General features: G+C 46.5%; 1 protein-coding gene across 1 annotated transcript; it reads left to right on the top strand.

The window, feature by feature from the left end:
* The first annotated feature begins 3247 nt into the window (after positions 1–3247).
* On the top strand, positions 3248–10474 carry LOC123087054 (ATP-dependent DNA helicase DDM1). Its single transcript, XM_044508956.1, has 14 exons — positions 3248–3548; positions 3733–4131; positions 4220–4330; positions 4874–5220; positions 5292–5478; positions 5571–5746; positions 7172–7428; positions 7517–7621; positions 7714–7808; positions 7927–8046; positions 9096–9215; positions 9418–9516; positions 9734–9835; positions 9942–10474. The coding sequence occupies exons 1-14, from the start codon at positions 3372–3374 to the stop codon at positions 10161–10163; spliced, it is 2517 nt and encodes an 838-aa protein (XP_044364891.1). The 5' UTR covers positions 3248–3371; the 3' UTR covers positions 10164–10474.
* Positions 10475–17641: the final 7167 nt, after the last annotated feature.

The following is a 17641-nucleotide window of genomic DNA, read 5'->3' as shown; positions in this document are numbered from 1 at the left end:
AGAGCGGGGGAGCCGACGTATGACGACACGGACAGGGAGATGCTTGACATCATCCATGACGGAGGCAAGGGAGGAGGATGGGGCTATGAGGATAAGCAGGTGGAAGACTCAGATCCCACCCAGTCTGGCAACTGCCAGCAGTATCCTACACCCAAACGACCACGCAACAGTCCTACACCCAGACCGGCGATGGCACACAACAACGACAACATTGGGCCGCCGGAGAGTAGCAGCTAGAGGGGGGAGTAGGAGGACAGCGAGGACGATGATCTGGATGATACAACCGGCGATCCGAATAAGAAGGACATAGGAGAAAGCTTCAACATGCAAGAAGACAAACTGTTGTGCGATGCATGGTTGGCCACTAACATTGATCCGATCCATGGCACGGAGCAAAAGGGCACAACCTTTTGGAGGAACATTCACATATGTTTTCATGAACACAAGCATTTCACGCCCTACTCTGCCGCGATCATCCACAACCGTGAATGGAAGTCCCTCAACCATCTATTGTACGCCATCCAAGAGGTCGTGTCCAAGTATTGCAGACACTTGAAGCATCTCATCACATGGTGTCCTAGCGGTGCACAAATCACCGAGCAAGTAAGTTGACCACTAGCCGGATATGCTTAGTTTTGTTGATCACTAGTTGGACATGTATTGTTTTATTGCTCACAAGATGGATATGCATCGTCGACAATGTTTCACTTTGTAGCCTACCCGTGCTTGTGTGGTGTATAAGAAGTTGGAGAAGGAGCCCTTCACCGTCATGCATTATTGGTTGAAGTTCAATAGGCAACCGAAGTGGAACCTTTTCATAGTCAAGACCGCCGCCCAAGCTAACGAGGAAGAAACCGGTGACCCTACTGACCCAACCCAAGAACCTCTAAGAAGGTTAGAAGATTTTTTACGGGGGAAGAAGTGGAAGGAGGAGAGGGCGAAGCTAGAAGGTGCGGCGGCAGGGATGACGGAGTGGTTCGAGGTCATCTTGGCGAAGAAGGAGAGGCATGTGTGAAGTGCTCGGACATCAAGGAGGAGAAGGTGAAGAGGTTCAAACTGTTGATGGAGGCGACGGGCAAGTAGCTCAAGCTTGAAGAGAGGAGGACCATGGCCGAAGAAAGGAAGGCCTCGCTCAAGAAAAAGAAGGTGAAGATCACCGCCAATGCGGAGGAGACCAAGATGTTGACCTTAAATGTGGACTCTTTGGATGCCGACACAATAATCATCGTGCAATCCGTTCGCCACCAGATGTTGCAGAAAGATCAGTTGGCGGCGTCGGACGCCGAGGACGCGGAGGCTGCCTACACGGCGGCGACAACACCTTGATCGGGGAGTAGACGATTGGGATTGCCGGTCCGGCAAGGCAGAAATGCACAGACTGCCAAACTAATGTTCTTTTGGATCCGGCCATGTAAAAATTAAGCATACTCGACTCTTTTGGTTGTGATCGGATATACGATCCGGCGCTGGCGTGGTCTGACGTGCTGTGTGGATCAGGATACATTTAAATTTGAATTTACCGACGAATATATACATGATAGCGTTGAATGGTGACCTTCCGCGTCCGTGCCCGTTGACTGATCCTTCTGTCTGCAGGCAGATGCAAAAACAAATTTACAGGTCCATGCTGAAGATGCCCTAGCAATGGGAAGGGAAATCCCAAATCTAGGTCGCTCGTGGAGTCCATATCGTTTCAGCTACGGCCATACAGTGGCACGCCAAAATGAAAATGTCGATTTATTTTGAACTGAAAATTTTGTTGGTCTTTGCGGTAAGATATGACCGACCGTGGTAAAAAAAACCAAAGCAACTCGTGCGTCACCACTTACCACGATCCATACTCCCTCCGGTCCTTTTTACTCTGCATATTAGGTTTGTCTGAAGTCAATCTCATCCAACTTTGACCAAGTTTATATAAAAAATTATTGACATTTACATAACAACACCAATATCATTAGATTCATCTCGGAATATATTTTCATATTATATTTATTAGATATTATAGATGCTAATAATTTCTAATATAAATTTGGTTAAACTTAGCTAAGTTTAACTTTCGGCAAATCCAATATGCAGAATAAAAAGGACCGGAGGGAGTACAGTTTTGATGTTTCAAACAAACAAAAGACGCGCACGTGACAGCAGCATGGCACGGGACTCCACGGATGAACCCTGAGCATGGTTTAGCAGAGCACTCACAGTACATCGGACTGTTTTTTACCGCAAGCCCACACGGTGGCGAGCACGAGCCGACCTGCCACAGATCCTGGCTTTTCTGAGCCCTTTCCTCGGTGCGCCCCCGACGAGCTCCCCCCAACGGTCAAAAAATTAACTCCGGCGCGGCCACCGAAACAAACAAGATTTCATCAAACAATTTGAACGGCCAGCCAATGCCGTGCTACCGCAGCAGCGGCACAAGGCCCGCACCACCCGCGCCTCCCTACCACGCATTCACCCGTTCCACCGTAGACCAACGCGAACCTCCACATCCAGACCCACCACACAGCGAGACACGGTCCACCGGACCGGGTCTATGCAAACAAAGACGGGTAGGTTCGTGCCGTCCCCTCACTCTGCAAACCGCAGGGATCGAGGCAGCAGCAGCCTCCCGTTTCCCGGGCCACTTTCCCGAACCCACCGCGACCCACCGAGATTTACCGTCCGGTATGCGGGGCCCGCACCCCGACGGGCCCAGATGTCAGTTGCCGATTACCACGATCTCGTGGGTCAAGCCACCTCTCCGTATTTTGAAACTTTGAACGGCCGCCCGCAACGCGCGAATTTACCGGGGTGCCCCTCGTGGCAGAGACGGGCAAATCGAGGGGGGCTTGCCGCTGGTGGCAGTTCCGTGAATCTCCCTCCCCACCAGGGGCTTGGAGTTTCTCTGCCCCCTCTCATTTTCCCGCCTGAAACCCTCGCTGTCGGCCCCACGACCCACGCCTCCCAACTGTGCAGACCGGTTCCCCCGTGGACCAACGCGAAACCTACAGCGCGGCCCCACCGCTCAGCGAGCAGAGTCCACCGGACCGGGTGTATGTATAACAGATCGGCCGTACCACCCCACTCTGCAGGGTTCAGGAGCCCGTGCCCCCATTCCCCGGGCCAACTTCCCGAATCACCGCAACCTCCTAAACACTCCTCACCGACATGTGGGGTCGCACCATCTGGTGGACCCTAAAGTCAGTGAGCGGTTCTGGCACCGTGCGCGGTGCGTGTATATAGGCGAGCGAGGACCCCAACCCTTCTCCCCCTCAGTAAAAACACGCACAGAACCCTGCCGAAGCCCTCTTCCTCCGTCGTCGCCGCCGCCACTCCCCCCCTCCTCGACCACCGCCACTCGCCGCCGACTCCGCCGCAGCAGGGGCTGCTGCATGACGCCTCGGCCCCACCGACAGTCGGCGACGTCCGCGCCTGTCGCCGCCGGGGCCGAGATGGTGGTCGCCGTGGCGAATGGGGCGAAGAGGGAGGCAGCCGCCGCCGCCAACACCACCGCTGCCGCTGCCGCCGACGCCGACGCAGATTCTCCCATCTCCGTCCTGGAGGAAGAGGTGATTCGCTATTAAAACCTTCCGATTTAATACAGATGTCTAGGTGCATTCCGTTTCCTATTTCCCCCTTTTTTTTCCTGTTGAAAAAAACATTTCCTTTCATTTTCTTGATGCGATTTGTGTATCTTGGTCGTTGAGGTTCTCCATCCTTTAGTCTGAATCTGGTTATTTTGTGGTAAACTAGAAAATGGCCGGATCCAAGGATGGGAAAGCGGGCGAGCTCAAGGCCAACGGCGGCGAGGCGCACCCCATTGCGGAGGCGCTGAAGGCTGAAGAACAGCTACTGAACTCCGTCAAAGACGAGACATCGGTTGAGCATCTGGGTGCGACTTCACCTCTGCCTATTGACCTCGCTGCCAAGAACGGCGATGTATCTCTCATCACAGAGGTGATGGCGAAGGAGGAAGAGGAGATGTATCAGGCCCGGATTAAGCTAGAGGAAGAAGAGGAGGCCCGGAAGAGAGAAGAGGCCGCAAGGCAGGCCTTTGACCCGAAGGCAAAGTTCAGCAAGTTGGATGAACTGCTGACGCAGACACAGCTCTATTCTGAATTTCTCCTTGAGAAGATGGAGCAGATCACAGATGTACGCGTCTCCCACTCGCTGATGACCATTTTAGGTTTCTTGCTAGTTATTTCCCCTTCTTTGCTAACAGTGGTGGTGTGGCCTGTAGGTTAAGCCGACTGCTGTTGAAATTAAAGATGAAGAGGAACCAGTGGAAGAGCAAAAGAAAGGACGGGGCAGGAAGAGGAAAGCGGAGAACTCTAAGCCACAGTACAATGACGTGAGTTCAGACTTCATATATTACCATCCTCTGCTTCATAGATACTTTGGTTGTCTTCTAGATTATGCAGATGTCTTGCTTGTCATATACTATCGCTTACTGCAGTATGATGTGTAGTCTGGATTGCCTGTTCAATGGATTTAAGATTTTTAAAAAGGCGTGTTGCTGCTTGAATGATTCTAGATGGGGGGAGCTTGATTTCATAATGTCCATCCATCAAAAATTCCTGACTTCCTTTCCTTTAGCAGCATCATTCTTAATAAAAGCTCACAAATCTTAGTCAAAAGGGCTATTCAAGATTTGTTGCAGCATAGCTAGACCTGTTTACACATTAGAATAATGTTTTAAGGTTTAAATTACTTTGACATGGACTTGTTCATCTCAGTTGAAATAACATTTTTAATATTTTCCTGGAGATGACACAACATTCTGAGTGGATAACCTGCTCTATCGGTAGTTAGAAGAATATATAGGAAAAGCAATCCATGTTCATCGATTAGACCTTATGTTGTGTTTGACTACTGAAAATGAAACATTGTTCAGAAGAAGGCTAAAACGGCAGTGGTAGCCATGCTTTCAAGATCTCGCGAAGATCGCTCTGCTGATGATGGCACTCTCACGGAAGAAGAAAAGTGGGAAAGAGAGCAAGCCAACCTTGTTCCATTGTTGACTGGGGGAAAGTTGAAATCTTACCAGATAAAGGGTGTTAAGTGGCTAATATCACTGTGGCAAAATGGGCTTAATGGGATACTGGCTGATCAAATGGGCCTTGGCAAAACAATCCAGACAATTGCATTTCTTGCTCATCTTAAAGGGAATGGCCTGCATGGTCCATACATGGTTATTGCTCCCCTTTCCACCCTGTCAAACTGGTTGAACGAGCTAACGAGGTAAAGCATCCAGAGTTGTGATTCACTGTGCTTAGTCTGCTTGCTATCTTATGTGGAACACTTGATTTCAGGTTTGCTCCATCTATAAATGGTCTGATTTATCATGGAGATAAAGTGGCTCGGACAGAGCTAAGGAGAAAACACATGCCCAAAACTGTTGGTCCTGATTTTCCAATAATAATCACTTCATATGAGATGGCCATGTTTGATGCAAAGTTTCTTGCTAATTATAAGTGGAAGTATGTTGTTGTAGATGAGGTAACGGAATAGCACATGAGCTGAATTATTGTCCTTGTATATTGTTCTCTCTTCCACATGTATTTATGTGTTGGCCGGATTCTTTTTTCCAGGGGCATCGTTTGAAAAATACGAAGTGCAAATTACTGAGGGAGTTGAGGCGCATCCCAATGGATAACAAGCTCCTTTTGACTGGAACACCTCTTCAGAATAATCTAGCAGAGCTGTGGTCTCTATTGAACTTCATTTTGCCTGATATATTCTCATCCCATGAGGAATTTGAGTCATGGTATGATCCATTGCCTACCATTTACTCTGCAATTTCTGTATGTGCCATTTTTATTCATTAGTCTTTGTATCCTTGAATTACTTTTGTTTCCCATTAACTGATTGCTGTCTCTTGGCCTTTTGTTTGCCTTTTGTAGTTTTATTGTTGTAATTATACAAGTTACCTGGATTATCCAATATAACATTTGTCTAGCCTGGCAGTCAATAAATATAAGTATCTAACTGCACATATATCTCATTTGCCAGGATTCTTGGAAGTACCAATGTTTGGTCCTTACATATAGTGGTTCAACCAATGCAAACGAAACTGTTGAATTTAATTAGTTGAGATATCAGTTTCCCAGTATAAGCTAAATTGTAGTAACCTGGCAGGGGCACTGCCCATTTATTAAGAAGAATTTATGGGGCTGTTTGGTTCTAGGCCTAACCATGCCACACTTTGCCATACAATGTTGCCACACTTGCCTATGGTTAGTTCTTCAAAATGAGAGCCACAAGTTGGCAAGCCTAAGGGAATCTTGCCACACTTTTTGAGTGTATGTGATGCGGGACCCTAGTGTGGCTTGAACCAAACACCCATCCGAGTTGGTCAAACTTGCCTAACCTTAGGTGTGGCAACCTTAGGCAAACTTAGTCTCAAACCAAACAGCCCCTATATATGGCTGGTCACAGTGGTGGCATCGCGGGCCAGAACAATTACTAACCTCAAAGATTACTCCCAAAAAACGAGGGATTACCAGTCATGCTCCAGAGCAGCCATTTCTGGTTATCCAGTTCTGTATACGGTTGTTTTTTATTATAAAATTTGGGTATATAGATCCTAAGGAGCTTTATTTGATGAATATCTGCAATGGCAGACACATTTATTAGCTTCCTGATTTATGTTGCGTACCTGACACTGAAATGCCATGTCTGTTAATTTGTGTATTAATTTTTGGTCAAGTTTTATCTTGTACTCCCTCCGTCCCATAATATAAGAGCGTTTTTCACACTACACTGACACTAGTGTAATGTAAAAAACGCTCTTATTTTATGGACGGAGGGAGTTCTATTTTTATGTTGCCTGTTAATATGTTCTGTTTGCTCAGATGTATACCGATGGATAAATTAATATGGACAAACATGTGATGTTTTTGTTACACAGATAGTGATTTTTCTTCCTGAGTACTTTATGTATAATTGTATTAATATTGCCATCGCCATCCACTGATGGCAATTGTTTTACAGGTTTGATTTTTCTGGGAGTTCTATTTTTATGTTGCCTGTTAATATGTTCTGTTTGCTCAGATGTATACCGATGGATAAATTAATATGGACAAACATGTGATGTTTTTGTTACACAGATAGTGATTTTTCTTCCTGAGTACTTTATGTATAATTGTATTAATATTGCCATCGCCATCCACTGATGGCAATTGTTTTACAGGTTTGATTTTTCTGGGAAGGCTGATGAGGAACTAGAGGAAGAAACTGATGAAAAGAAAAGAGTCCTGGTTGTCTCAAAGCTTCATGCCATTTTGCGCCCATTCCTTTTAAGGCGGATGAAGGAGGATGTAGAACACATGCTTCCACGAAAGAAAGAGATAATCATATATGCTAACATGACTGAACATCAGAAGCAAATCCAGAATCACTTGATTGAGCAGACATTTGATGACTACTTGCATGAGAGCGCAGATATTGGTATGCATGTCTAACTGCATACTTACATTGTTCAATCTGCGCAGAAGTAAATAATATTCTAATTTGATACATTTCTGATATATTGTAGTTTTGCGGAGGCCCGGCATCAAGACAAAGCTAAATAATCTACTCATTCAGCTGAGAAAAAATTGTGGCCACCCTGATCTTTTCCATTCTGCTTTTGACTCAAACAGTGCGTCATCTCATTGGACATGTCGTATTTGCATGCTCTATTTATTGTTTTATGCCTTTATGTACATTGTCATATATTTCCTCTCTTTGCAGGTCTCTATCCACCTGTTGATAAGCTTCTGGAACAGTGTGGCAAATTTCAGCTGTTGGACAGGTTACTGAATGCTCTCATCAAACGAAATCACAAGGTTGGGGGTTATCTTCTTCCATAGTCTTCATATGCAATTCAATAGATATGTTTGTGGCACATGTTTCATGACGTCTATTTTTCATATCTGAAATATAGTTCAATTGATATATTTGTAGGTCCTAATATTTTCTCAATGGACAAAGATTTTGGACATCCTTGACTATTATTTGTCTGAGAAAGGCCTGAAGGTTTGCCGAATTGATGGTAATGTTAAGTTGGAAGACAGGAGGAACCAGGTTGGTAGGCCCAGTTTATCGTATGTATGCTTGTGTGCTCTGAGATAACTACTGCTACTAACTATGCTTAGAAAGTTAGAATCAAGACTAAACATTAGATGTCATGATTAATTTAGCATCTAGCTTATTAGATGTCATGATTAATTTAGCATCTAGCTTGACTACTAACTATGTTTAGAATCAAGACTAACTGTGCTCTGAGATTACTAATTGATGGTAATGTTAAGTTGATTCATTGAATACAGTAGACGTCACAATCTCCGCTGACAATATAGAAACCTGCCAATCATATCTCTATTTCAACTTACTTTCTTAACAATGCGGTCCTTGTCCATATAGAATGGATATCCCTATTCAGTTGACTTGTGTTATCCGTGCAAATGCCAGTCTAGATCTTGAAGGCGCAATGCTCATTAGTATTAATATTCTGCACAGCATGCACCTTGATTTCCTGTTTGTGCGCACGAGTAATTTAGCATCTAGCTTGACTACATCTGTTGAATTAATTTGAGCAGTTCTGGGCACAAATATGTAATTCCAGGATCATGTTAATTCAACACATCCACCTGAGTTGCTTACCAGGCACTGCCAGCCCCGTTGGTTCCTGAATTTATGTAGAAAACTGCAAGTAGGAAATTTGTTAGCTAGAACTAGTTTGAAAAATCTGTGCTAAGTATCTCACAGGAAGGAATAAAGCTGACTAATTTGGCAGCTAGTTGGTATAAGACTGGATAGGCCTTCTTTACCATGTTCCACACCGGTTCATCAAAATATTGTTTGCTTAAACATAATTTATAAAGGATCAGCAGTTCAGCACCTGAGTTGGTTTACAACTACTGTCATTTTGCCTATGTGGTGCCCTGATATATGTAAACTTTAATTAAGGCAAACTGGCTATTATTATGGAACCAATTGTGTTTTAAACCATAGCACGTTCCTGTATATTGCTTTTTTTGGGTACATGCTTAACCTTTTCTGTTGGATAATTGATGCCTCTCCATGGGTGTTGCTATCTCACTCTATATTTGGTTTCTTTTTTTCTTTGGCAGATAGCAGCGTTTAATGACTTAAACAGTGGTATGAATGTCTTCATTCTCAGCACACGTGCTGGTGGGCTTGGTATCAACCTTACTTCTGCTGATACTTGTATCCTGTATGATAGTGACTGGGTACGCTTCTATCTATCTGGAAAGTTTGTAGTTTCTAGTAGTCCAGATGAATTTTTCTTCTGGTTTTATGTTGTGTAGTCCATTAGAATGCCTTGTTTGAATATTTCTTCTCTGATTGTAGCCGTACTCCTTGGTACAATGCTTGCTTTCAGATAGTTTTCTTTGCTGTTATGAGCTGAACTTTTTTTGGTTTGTTCTGCAGAATCCTCAGATGGATTTGCAGGCTATGGATCGATGCCACCGTATTGGCCAAACACAGCCAGTTCATGTTTATCGATTGGCGACATCCAATTCTGTTGAGGTATGGGTGATGCTCATCTTCTCAGTGTTGCTATGGATCGATGCCACCGGATCAAATGACCTGACCTCCGGACCCTTGCTTGGCCACATTTTGTGGCATCGATGCTCATCTTCTCATTGTTGCTATGGATCGATGCCACCGGATCAAATGACCTGACCTCCGGACCCTTGCTTGGCCACATTTTGTGGCATCGATGCTCATCTTCTCATTGTTGCAGGGACGGATCATCAAGAAAGCTTTCGGAAAGTTGAAGCTAGAGCACGTAGTGATCGGGAAGGGACAGTTCCAGCAAGATGCCGCGAAGCCTAACGCCTTAGATGTAATATAAATATTTCTGCCTGGCCCCCTACTTGTGGAAACTGTTTATTCAGTGATCGAGCAGCAAAAGAAAAATACTTACCGTTCTTGTTTTGTCGAAAATGTAGGAGGGGGAGCTGCTGGCGCTTCTGAGGGACGAGCAGGCCGAGGAAGACAGGATGATCCAGACGGACATCAGCGACGAGGACCTCCTGAAGGTGATGGACCGGAGCGACCTCACCGGCGCGCGTGCAGCCGCTGATGCCGCCCCGCACTTCCCCCTCAAAGGGCCTGGCTGGGAGGTCGTGGTGGCTGCCGGCGGCGGCATGCTCTCAGCGCTCACCAGCTGAGCCCCGCGCCCGCCCCAGTCACCGGCCTGGCAACGACGACCGACGCCCTCGGTGTACTGGTGCTCCGGCTTTGTTCGTCGCCTGTGTTAAGGCCGATGTTTTTGTGAACATGATGTATCCCCCCTAAGTAATTATGGACGACCGGGCGTTGCACCCCCTAGATTAGGAGCTGATCGATCCTTTGGCGAGCTGTGTTGTGATGTAACTCGAGCTCTTTCATCCAAGGCAACCACCCTAGTAGCTATGTAAGACTGTTATGGTACTACTAGTCTCTGCTGAATTAGTCTGGAAATGAGACTGCTACCCCAGTATGCGTTGCTGTGCTAATTTCTGGTGTTTTTTATTCTTATTTTTCTGTGGACCGTTGCAAAAAAGCAAAGTGTAAGCGTACACTTGACTGTTAAGAAATGTTGGGCCCTACTTAAAGAATGTTAGGCCCTACCATCAGTAGTAAGTAAAGGACAGTAGATACGGAAGGGGGTCCCTCCGGCAGTCGCCCAAAATACCCTGCAAAAAAAGCCTGGTCCTCCCTTGTGCCTTACAAAAGACAAAGACAGCTCTCATCTGAAAAAAAGGCTCTTCTAAAAAATAAATTCCAGAAAAGACACGACAGCTCTGCATTTTATAATATTAATTTGCTGCCTTTAGAACAGAAAAACTGATTTCTTTCATTCGGGTCCGTGTGGCACTGCCGGGCTTTATTAACGCACAATAATGCTGAGACTGTGCTTGATGGTGATAATGAAAGGCGATCTGGTGTGACTCGTGGCAAGGAACTGAAGAAACCAAATCATCTTGCATCAGCTCACACATCTTTATCCAAAAACAGTCTCTGAATCCTGAACTCTGCAAGTGTCCATCTCTCTGGTTATAAGTCGCGTACTGCTTCGTCCCGTCATGGTCATGCTTAGCCGTCGATCTTCCACCCAACTGTGCATCATACCGCTTTGCGCCAAACCGATGATGTATTCGTTGATTCCAGATCGAACGGTCCTTACTCCTTTAAGTGTTGCTGTTTGAAATCCGACAACATTCACTATGTATGTGCCGTTGATTCCTGATCGAACGGTCCTTACTAAGGGTTGCTGTTTGAAATCGGACAACGACCACTATTTACTTTATGCCTATATATACTTACCTTTCCCCTTCTGCAATGACTATTGCTTGACATTCGCAAAGCCTGCGATTCGATGAGATGGGACTATTTGTTGGATTTGTCGATGCATCATGGATTCCCAAGTAGATTCAAAGAGTGGGTTTGCCCTCTCCTTCCTTCGGCCTCTTCGAGAGTGCTCCTCAATGGGACTGCTTCGATCCATTCAAGCATGGTTGTGGTCTCCGGCAAGGGGACCCACTCTCCCCGTTGCTCTTTGTGCTTGCCGTTGACCCTCTACATCATATCCTCACCAAAACTACTGCACAAGGCCTCCTCCATCCCATTCACTTTCGACGACTAACCATGCTTCGCTCTATGCTGATGATGCGACTATCTTCGTGGCCCCAGTAAAATAAGACATACTGTTCTTGAGCTCCATGTTAAACTCCTTTGGCGGGTCACTGATCTTGTGTTACGGCATATCTCTCTCAAGGTAGTTTTGGTGATTGATGACAACATGTTTGCGGTCTAATCTTGTGCTCTGAATAATTCACAGATTCTCCCCTGGCACGAGACGCCTTCTTCCCCTCGGAGTGTATTTCAAGACGGTGTAGCTCGTTCGTTTCTTTCTCGGTGGACTAGTTGCGTAGAGGGCACCGTACTATCAAGAGGGGGTCCGCTGGGGTTTTGCATGGGTGGAATCCTCACGTACACATCAGCTTCTCACCCTCCGAGCTTTTCCTGTCCATTGAAGAAATCTCTCCTCTCTTCCTTGTCCTGTCTGGGTCTAAGCGGCAGTACCGCGCACCCAACGGTAGTACCGCTGAGAAGCCACAAGCGACAGTACCGCTCCGCAGCGGTAGTACCGCCGTGGCTCCACAACAGTAGTATCGCTGGGGGCCTGGCACCTCCGCCTGGTCCTCAACTTCTTTGAGAGATCCCTTCTCCCTCTCTCTCTCTCTCCCTAGCGGTAGTACCGCACTGCCTGCGGTACTATGGCCGAAGGGTCACAAGCGGCAGTACCACTCCACAGCGGTACTACCGCCCTTGACCCCACTGCCGTAGTACCGTTGGGCAGTCTGGCTCCTACCGCCTCGATTCGAGAGGTCTTTTTCTCGTGTCGGGTTTTGCGGCACTAGTCACGGTTGTAGTGGCGGTAGTACCGTTCCTGGAGCGGTAGTACCGCCCTACCACCGCGGTAGTACCGCAGAATTGGATCTGTTCCCTACTAGTATCCTCAGTGCGGCAGTACCGCTGGCTGGGGCGGCAGTACCGCCCCCTCTCAGCGGTAGTACCGCCCTGTGCGGGGCTGGTTGGTGGGGGGCAACGGGATTGTTGCCCCCACTATAAAAGGGAGTCCCCTTCTTCCTTCTCACCTACCTCTTCCTCCCCTAAGCTCCATTTATTGCTCAAGCTCCATTAAATACTCCAAGCTTCATTTCCGTCCGATCTATCTCTCTAGCCAATCAAATTTGTTGATTTGCTCGGGAGTGGTTGAGAAGGCTCCGATCTACACTTTCACCAAGGGATTTTCGATTCCCCCACTCATCCCTAGCGGATCTTGTTACTCTTGGGTGTTTGAGCACCCTAGACGGTTGAGGTCACCTCGGAGCCATATTCCATTGTGGTGAAGCTTCGTGGTCTTGTTGGGAGCCTCCGATTAAGTTGTGGAGATTGCCCCAACCTTGTTTGTAAAGGTTCGGTCGCCGCCTTCAAGGGCACCAATAGTGGAATCACGGCATCTCGCATTGTGTGAGGGCGTGAGGAGAATACGGTGGCCCTATGGCTTCTTGGGGAGCATTGTGCCTCCACACCGCTCCAACAGAGACGTACTTCCCCTCAAAAGGAAGGAACTTCGGTAACACATCCTCGTCTTCACCGGATCCACTCTTGGTTATCTCTTACCTTTACTTGTGCAAGCTCTTTAGTGTTTCTCCCCTTGCTTGCTTGTATGCTTGTTGTTATTGCATCATATAGGTTGCTCACCTAGTTGCACATCTAGACAACCTACTTTGATGCAAACTTTAATTTGGTAAAGAAAAGCTAAAAATTGGTAGTTGCCTATTCACCCCTCCCCTCTAGTCAACCATATCGATCCTTTCAATTGGCATCAGAGCCTCGTCTCTTTATTAAGGACTTTACCGTCCAAAGAGTATGGTTGATACCGTAGACGATGTGGAGGAACACTCCGGTGTGAATCCGATCTCGTCTACGGGAGATGGGGGAACTTCGGTCTCTCGTGAGGAGTTCAATGTGGCCTTGGAGACATTGAAAACCTCCACGACGACCGAAGTTGAAAGCATGTTTACTAAATTTCTTGAGGGGCTTAAACTATCCACCGCACCGTTGAAAGTAGGTGATCCCGCCAACAAGGTGTCGGATGCTATCCCCGACAAGGGGGAAGCTAGTAGTGAAAAGGCTCCTTCTTCTAGTGGCAAGAATGGCACCGGCATCTTTGCCCATGTGGAACCACCACTTGTTTATGGTGGACCGGTTCCTTCCACTCATTTGAATCATGCCGGTCCTCCCCCTAAGATTGTGAAAAATGAGGATTTTGATTCTTGGGTTTACCGCTTTAAACGTCATTTAAATCATGTGAACACTAACCTTTGGAGAATCATTGAAGAAGGTTTCTATCCACATGATCCAAGCAACTTCACTCCTCGAGAAGCCGCGGACAATCAATTCAATGAGAATGCTCTCTTCATAATTCAAGATGCAATTCCACCCGAAGACCTACCTCATCTTCGTCCCTTCGCCTTGGCCAAAGATGCATGGCATTGTGTCGTGTCTCTCTACCAGGGAAGCGCAAGCATTCAACGCTCCAACTATGAAGTGGTACAAGATGAGGCCGATGAGTTTGCAATGAAGGAAGATGAAGAACCTCGTGAGCTTTATCGGAGAGTAACCAAACTCGCGGTCTCACTACGAGATCACGGGAGCAAGGACATGGATGACAATTGGATCAAGCGCAAATTCCTCAAGGCAATGATGCCCTACCACAAGGCCATGTCCTCCGTCATTCGTCAAAGACCGGACTTCCACACTTTGACCTCAAGCGAAGTGTTGGATGAGTTTGTGGCCATGAACATTTTGGACAAGACCGCCGACAATGCGGTGCTCCGTTCTCAACAGGCAAAGAAGCCTAACCTTGCTTTGAAGGCCAAGCTCACCGTGGAAGAAGAAGAAGAGGAAGAAGAGGAGAGCAACCCCGAAGATACGAAGTATGCATATCATGAACACATGGCACTTGCTTCAAGGAAATTTTGGAGCAAGAAAAACTCGAGGCCCAACTTTAGCAAAAACAACTCGAGTGGCACAAGGGGCAAGCAACGTGCAAGGACTTGCTACAACTGCGGCAACGTGAGTCATTTCGTTGCGAAATGCCCGTATTGTTGGGTTTCGTAGTAATTTCAAAAAATTTCCTACGCACACGCAAGATCATGTGATGCATAGCAACGAGAGGGGAGAGTGTTGTCTACGTACCCACGCAGACCGACTGCGGAAGCGTTGACACGACGTAGAGGAAGTAGTCGTACGTCTTCACGATCCAACCGATCAAGCACCGAAACTACGACACCTCCGAGTTCGAGCACACGTTCAGCCCGATGACGATCCCCGGACTCCGATCCAGCAAAGTGTCGGGGAAGAGTTCCGTCAGCACGACGGCGTGGTGACGATCTTGATGCACTACAGCAGCAGGGCTTCGCCTAAACTCCGCTACAGTATTATCGAGGATTATGGTGGCAGGGGGCACCGCACACGGCTAAGGAATAGATCACGTGGATCAACTTGTGTGTTTCTGGGGTGCCTCTGCCTCAGTATATAAAGGAGCCAAGGGGGAGGGGGCCGCCGGCCAGGAGGTGGGCGTAGGAGGAGTCCTACTCCTCCCGGGAGTAGGACTCCCCCCCCCCAATCCTAGTTGGACTAGGATTCCCCGAGGGGGAAAGAGGGAGAGGGGGGCCGGCCACCTCTCCTAGTCCTAATAGGACTAGGGGAGGGGGAGGCACGCGGCCACCTTGGGCTGCCCCTTTCTCCTTTCCACTAAAGCCCATTAAGGCCCATATGGCTCCCGGGGGGTTCCGGTAACCTCCCGGTACTCCGGTAAAATCCCGATTTCACCCGGAACACTTCCGATATCCAAACATAGGCTTCCAATATATCAATCTTTACGTCTCGACCATTTCGAGACTCCTCATCATGTCCGTGATCACATCCGGGACTCCGAACAACCTTCGGTACATCAAAATGCATAAACTCATAATATAACTGTCATCGTAACCTTAAGCGTGCGGACCCTACGGGTTCGAGAACAATGTAGACATGACCGAGACATGTCTCCGGTCAATAACCAATAGCGGGACCTGGATGCCCATATTGGCTCCTACATATTCTATGAAGATCTTTATCGGTCAGACCGCATAACAACATACGTTTTTCCCTTTGTCATCGGTATGTTACTTGCCCGAGATTCGATCGTCGGTATCCAATACCTAGTTCAATCTCGTTACCGGTAAGTCTCTTTACTCGTTCCGTAATACATCATCTCACAACTAACATATTAGTTGTAATGCTTGCAAGGCTTATGTGATGTGCATTACCGAGAGGGCCCAGAGATACCTCTCCGACAATCGGAGTGACAAATCCTAATCTCAAAATACGCCAACCCAACATGTACCTTTGGAGACACCTGTAGTGCTCCTTTATAATCACCCAGTTACGTTATGACGTTTGGTAGCACCCAAAGTGTTCCTCCGGCAAACGGGAGTTGCATAATATCATAGTCATAGGAACATGTATAAGTCATGAAGAAAGCAATAGCAACATACTAAACGATCGGGTGCTAAGCTAATGGAATGGGTCATGTCAATTAGATCATTCAACTAATGATGTGATCTCGTTAATCAAATAACAACTCTTTTGTCCATGGTTAGGAAACATAACCATCTTTGATTAACGAGCTAGTCAAGTAGAGGCATACTAGTGACACTCTGTTTGTCTATGTATTCACACATGTATTATGTTTCCGGTTAATACAATTCTAGCATGAATAATAAACATTTATCATGATATAAGGAAATAAATAATAACTTTATTATTGCCTCTAGGGCATATTTCCTTCACGTATGAGAAGAGGGTAGACAATGGTGGCAAACTCATCCGAAAGGACAAGGTCAAGTCGTTCCCCAACAAGAACAACTTCACCAAGAAGACTCCTCCCAAGGCTTTGGTTGTGCAAGAAGAGTACAATGAGGATGATGACGATGATGAAGATGATGAGTCGGTTGCCATGGCCTTCGTTGCCATTGCAACAACGTCACGGGTGTCTCTCTTCAACTCACCCAACGAGAGCATCACCGCCAAGTGCCTCATGGATAGCATTAATGAACTTGAGGGAGCTAATGTGGAGGCTAACGAGTTTGAGGCCTTTATGGGCAAACTCAAGGGAAAATCCAAGAAGCACTTTGTTGCTCTCTTGGAACAACTTGGTGAGGCCAATGACATGATCGAGGCTCACGAAGATGGAAGGGCATAGTCGTGACTATGCCGATTAGATTTCGGATCTTTCCAATGCTCTTGAGGAAGAGCGTGGTCTTCGTTTGGCTCTTGAGGAGTCACACAACGTTGATCATGCTAAGTTAAAGAAAGATTATGATCATGCCCTTATTGTTTCTCGTGTGCTAAATTCCGACAAGGCCAAACTCGGAGTTGATCTTGCTAGACTCAAAGAGAAGTTTGATATACTTGACAAGGCCCACAAGGCCTTGAAGGGTATTCACGCTAGTCTCAAGGAGTCTCATGATCAACTCCAAGTGTGACGCCCGGGTAATTAAGCTACAGTAATCCCCACTAATGATGCCACGTCACCTCGGTTACTGTGGATAAACTCGCGTTAGTTCAGAACCTAGTTCGAATTTCAAATTCAAAATCGAGCAAACAATAAAAGTTTTCAAATATTAAGATTTAAATGTTCAGAGTGAACCAAATAATACATAGGTAATTATGGTGGAGAAACCAAACTTTGATGAAATGTTTAAAGGCCCTAAAACAATTAAAACAATAGTAAAAACAATTATTTAAATACCTTTTGTAACTAATAAAATGTCAAACTAATTTATTTAAGAATTAGACTTTTTGTGACTATGGACTAAGTTGAAATACTAAATTAGATGCTACATGTGTATTTTAATAAAACTAAAATTATAGGAAACAAAACTAAAACAGAAAAGGTAAAATAAATAAAAGTAAAAACAAAAGAAAAGAAAAGGGACCCCCACTGGGCCAACCGGCCCAGCTGACAGCCAGGCCAGCCCAACTGGCCCACCCGCACGGCCCAGCCGACCCCCACTCCTCCCTTATCCTCTCACCCCACCCGAACCCT

Source organism: Triticum aestivum, chromosome 4A (genome assembly GCF_018294505.1).
Source record: "Triticum aestivum cultivar Chinese Spring chromosome 4A, IWGSC CS RefSeq v2.1, whole genome shotgun sequence".
In the NCBI taxonomy this organism is placed as follows: Eukaryota; Viridiplantae; Streptophyta; class Magnoliopsida; order Poales; family Poaceae; genus Triticum; species Triticum aestivum.
This window is presented reverse-complemented; position numbering and strand designations above follow the sequence as displayed.